This window comes from Bison bison, unplaced genomic scaffold (genome assembly GCF_000754665.1).
Source record: "Bison bison bison isolate TAMUID 2011002044 unplaced genomic scaffold, Bison_UMD1.0 scf7180017860862, whole genome shotgun sequence".
NCBI classification, from domain to species: domain Eukaryota; kingdom Metazoa; phylum Chordata; class Mammalia; order Artiodactyla; family Bovidae; genus Bison; species Bison bison.
Window position 1 is genome coordinate 54,411 of NW_011491434.1, and position 4,082 is coordinate 58,492.

At 56.7% G+C, this 4,082-nt stretch overlaps 1 protein-coding gene across 1 annotated transcript in view; it reads left to right on the forward strand.

Annotated features, from left to right (window-relative positions):
* Positions 1–4,082, forward strand: part of LOC104982911 (phosphatidylinositol 4-kinase alpha-like) — a 10,794-nt gene that overhangs the window by 1,918 nt on the left and 4,794 nt on the right. The window contains exons 2-3 of the mRNA XM_010832344.1: positions 304–397; positions 2,422–2,510. Coding sequence (XP_010830646.1) covers positions 304–397; positions 2,422–2,510 — 183 coding nt within the window. The remainder of the gene's footprint in view (positions 1–303; positions 398–2,421; positions 2,511–4,082) is intronic.

Sequence of the window (4,082 nt, forward strand, 5' to 3'; positions counted from 1 at the left end):
AGCCCCACGTCCGGAAGCCTCTCTCTCCCGGAGGGTCTGGTCCTGAGGCCTGGCTGTGGGGCTGGGGGCTCTGAGCACCCGTCAGGGAGCCGCTCCAGGCGAGTGCACACGAGCCTTCTGCCAGGCACCAGAGCCAGCTGGACCCAGGGCAGCAGGGGGCAGGCGTCGGCCCGCCTGTGGGCTGCCGTGCACACGCCCTGCTCTGAGATGAAGAGGGTGTGGGCGTGCTTGGATCTGGGCTCAGTCTGTACTCAAAAGCCATGTGTTTAGTTAAATGTAATCTTCTTTGTTTTTTTCTTCAAGCACAAAGACTCTGTGGTTCCTTACCTTCTTCGACTTCTTAAAGGTCTTCCGAAAGTGTATTGGGTAGAAGAGAGCACAGCTCGGAAGGGCAGAGGTAACTTGGCTCAGCGTTGCCCGGAGTACAGGAGGCGTCCGTGTGCTCCCGTCTGAGATCCAGGGTGCAGTCCCTGGCGCGGCAGCGTGGTGCCTGCAGCCAGTTCTGCTCCCGCTGGGGGACAGCGGCCCGCCTGCAGCCCCACGCAGAGCCCCACACAGGGCGGGCTGAGTGGGACCACGGGACCCTCAGGAACCTCTGGTCACGTCCCCCATCCAGCAGTGGGTCCTCGGCTGTCCCCGAGCTGGTTTGTCACCCTGCAGTCAGATCCGTTTTCCAGAGGCCTGGCGGCTGCTCAGAAAAAAGGGCTGGGCCGCAGGGTCCTCTCTCGGTAGTCTCATCGCTTCATCGATATTGCTGCATTTCCATTGACTTTTCCATCATTAGAAACGGACTAAATTCATGTGTTTCTGTCTAGCTGGTATTTGATTTTGAAATTTCTTCAAAGACAAAGAGAAAGTGAGATAACCTCCCCTCTTCCTTCCACTGCCCTCCCCTCCCTTCCTCCCTGCTTGCCTCCTTCCTCCTGTCCTTCCTGAAATATTTACACAGGCCCACGACATGCCAGGCATTGTGCTAAATGCTTATAACGCCCATGGTCTTATGAACAGATTTTCTAAGACTCTAAAGTCAGCTTGGAAGATCTCCAGCATTTCAGAGTTCATGACCCTTCAGACTGAAGTTTCCTTGTAATCTGTCTCTGAGGCCTGAGGCCCCCACCTTCAGATCTCACTGGGGCTTGATGCCTGCAAAAAGGCCCCGTCCTCCCTCTCGGTGGCATGGCCTGCATTTGTTAGGTGGGCTCATCTGCAGGAGCCCGTGCTGTACCTGTGTGTGTCTGCCCGGGCTCCTCCTGCCCTTCGGATCTTCACCATCGCTGGTGGCTGGTGTCAGCGTAAAGCTGACAGACTCTAGGTTATGCAGATACCCTGGAATCTGGAAGACGACAGGTGAAATAGAGCACTGTAAAAAGCGAGACACCTGTGTGCACCGTTGCTGTCTGATCTGGGGAGAAGCAGAGTCCTAGAAAACATTGATCCTAGTTTATTTCAAAACAAGTACCACTTCTGTACACATGGACTCGCTCTCACGAAGTTTTGAGCATCACTGAAAGATCGTTGGAGTTGTATAAGTACCCGATTGCTGGGTGACACCTCAGCCTCCCAGTTTCTGTTCTGGCGGTGTCGCTCAGCTCTGATGCATCCAGAGCAGCAGCTTCAGCTCCGGGGGCTTCTCAGAAGGCAGAGTCTCAGGCCCTGCGTTGGAGCTGCCGAGTTAGGACTCGGGCCAGGGAGCAGACAGACCGCTTTAACAAGCCCCTCCGGGGGTTCTGGCCACACTCATGCTTGAGAAGGACCTAGAGTTGTGTCTCTGGATCACATGTGGAGAAGTAGACACGTGGCGGGTGGCTGCCCTCTGTGTGTGTGTGTGCCCTTGACTCGGTGCTCAGCGTCCAGGACGGGTTACGTGTTCAGTAGGGACCCGGCCTCCCCGGCGGCAGGCCTGGCCTTCCCTCAGTGCCCTTGACAGAACCGCTGCTTCTCTTTCGAGCCTCTGGGTGCAGAGCTCCCTTTCTGGCCTGAGGCCCTGCTCCTGAGAAGCTCCCTCCAGAGCGTGTCTCTGGTAGCTCCTCTTAGCATCTTAGACTTTCTCCATCCGTCAGAAGAAGAGAGAAATAAACGTTAACTCAGTTTCAAGTGATAGTGATTGGTGTTTGAAATTCAGCCTCCATGAGATATCTCCCACACACTGAAGACTGAGTTCCCAGTTGCATGTAGGTTGGAAGTAAAGCATGGAGGTTGTTGTGGTAAAAGGGACTGTGATCTCAGACTATAAATGGGCTCAGGAAGCATCTAAGTTTCTTGAACTGAATCATTTTGTTACGAGGAAGGTGGGGTGTTTCTCAGGAAACATGCTGGGCCCATACCCCATTGAGAGCGGCCTCCGCAGGGAGTGGGTCCTTGACAGCATGTGAGGAGAGCAGCCGGGCAGGGTGATGGTCCAACTCCTGTCTCTGCCTGCAGGTACCCTCCCGGTGGCCGAGAGCTTCAGCTTCTGCTTGGTCACTCTGCTGTCTGACGTGGCTTACAGGGACCCTTCCCTGAGGGGTGAGGTGAGTGCGCAGCGACCTGGTGCTTCCGTGTGCGCGGAGCCCTGTGTGATGACGGGACGGGAAGCGAGGTCATTGGGCTGCTCATGCTGACTTACGGCATGTGATTGACAACACGGCTGAGAAACATGAAGTTCTGCTTGCAGGGCTGTCCCTGCTGACCCCCGGGTCCGGTTCGGCCTGCTCTCCCGGCTGCCCTGTGCAGTGAGAGGTCCTGTGTCCCGCTGCCTCCACGCTGGGGGCCAAAGGGGCTCATCCAAGAGAAGCACTTCCTTGTAGGAGTGGGAGCCGTTGGTTCCTTTAAGTGCCCCAGTTTTTCTCCTTTAATTTATTTTGGTGGAAATGCTGCTTCAGTGTATTCCATACTCTCTCCTTGTAAAGAGGAACAGGATGGTGACAGGCTTGTCTTAACCAGATCTGTTAGTCGCAGAGTCGGTCTCCCCGAGCGGCTGGCCTCAGTCCCTGCCGGGGGAACCAGTTTCGCGTGTGCCGTGTTCCCAGCTGGCTGCCGCTCTTCAGCCCCTGTGTCTCGTGCCTTTAATTTTAAGCTCTTTCCGCGCTGTCGCTGTGACTTCTTTCTGTCGCTGTGACTTCTTTCTGTCGCTGTGACTTCTTTCTGTCGCTGTGACTTCGCTTGTCCCTATTTCTGCTGCTGCGTCGGTCTCCGCCGTTCTTTCTTAGTTGAGCTTCTTTATGGTGGATTGGCTGAACAGGTAATGAAATAGAGTATCGTCAGTGTTGTTATTTAACATGCTAGCAGGGCTTTTCTGTCAGTAACACCCACTGAAATAGCGAAGCCACCACAGAAGATGGTGATGTAACTTTAATACATGAAATGGACAAAGCACTGCTTTTCGCATCCTCACAGTTTCCGTGTCATTTGATGAAACGGGAGCTACAACCCAGTCACCTCAGACCAGCTTCATCCTCTGTCTGGATTCCCTGCAGCGACGGGTAGTGAGGGAGATGAGGGGCTCCGTCTGGTGCTCGTTTCAGAGCCTGGACTGACCGCTGCTGACACCCTGGGTCAGCAGTGTGGCCGAGGGCAGGGCTCGAGGACCGGCAGGGATGGAGACCTGGGCCACACGATGTAGGCAGCGCCCAGCTGGGGACTGAGCACCCGCCCGACGGGCTGAGCCTACGGCCTGGACTTTTGTGGGGCTCCGTGACAGGCCGAAGAGACTGACCCCTCGGGGGAGGGACACAGCCTGGGGCAGCAGGTATGGGAGAGGCTGACAGAGTTCACCTCTGTGAGCCTGTCCGGCCAGCAGCATGAAGGGACTGGAGAGCCAGCGTCTCGTCCCCAGACATCCGGAGCCCGGCTGAGCCTGGCGATAACCCGGAGCAGTCCCGGCTCCCCGGCGTGGCAGCGGGAGGCCATTACCGATGCTCTGGACTCCAGTGAGGTCAGACTGGCCATCCGGAAGGCCGTGAATCGTAGGAATGCACTGAAGGAACCAAGGGTGCTGAGCCGTGAGGGGAGCCACGGGGCCTCCGGACTGGCCGAGAAGCGGGCCGTGTTCCCAGAGGCGCTGCCCGCCTCGGCAGAGCTACCGTGGCGGGGGGGCTCGGTCG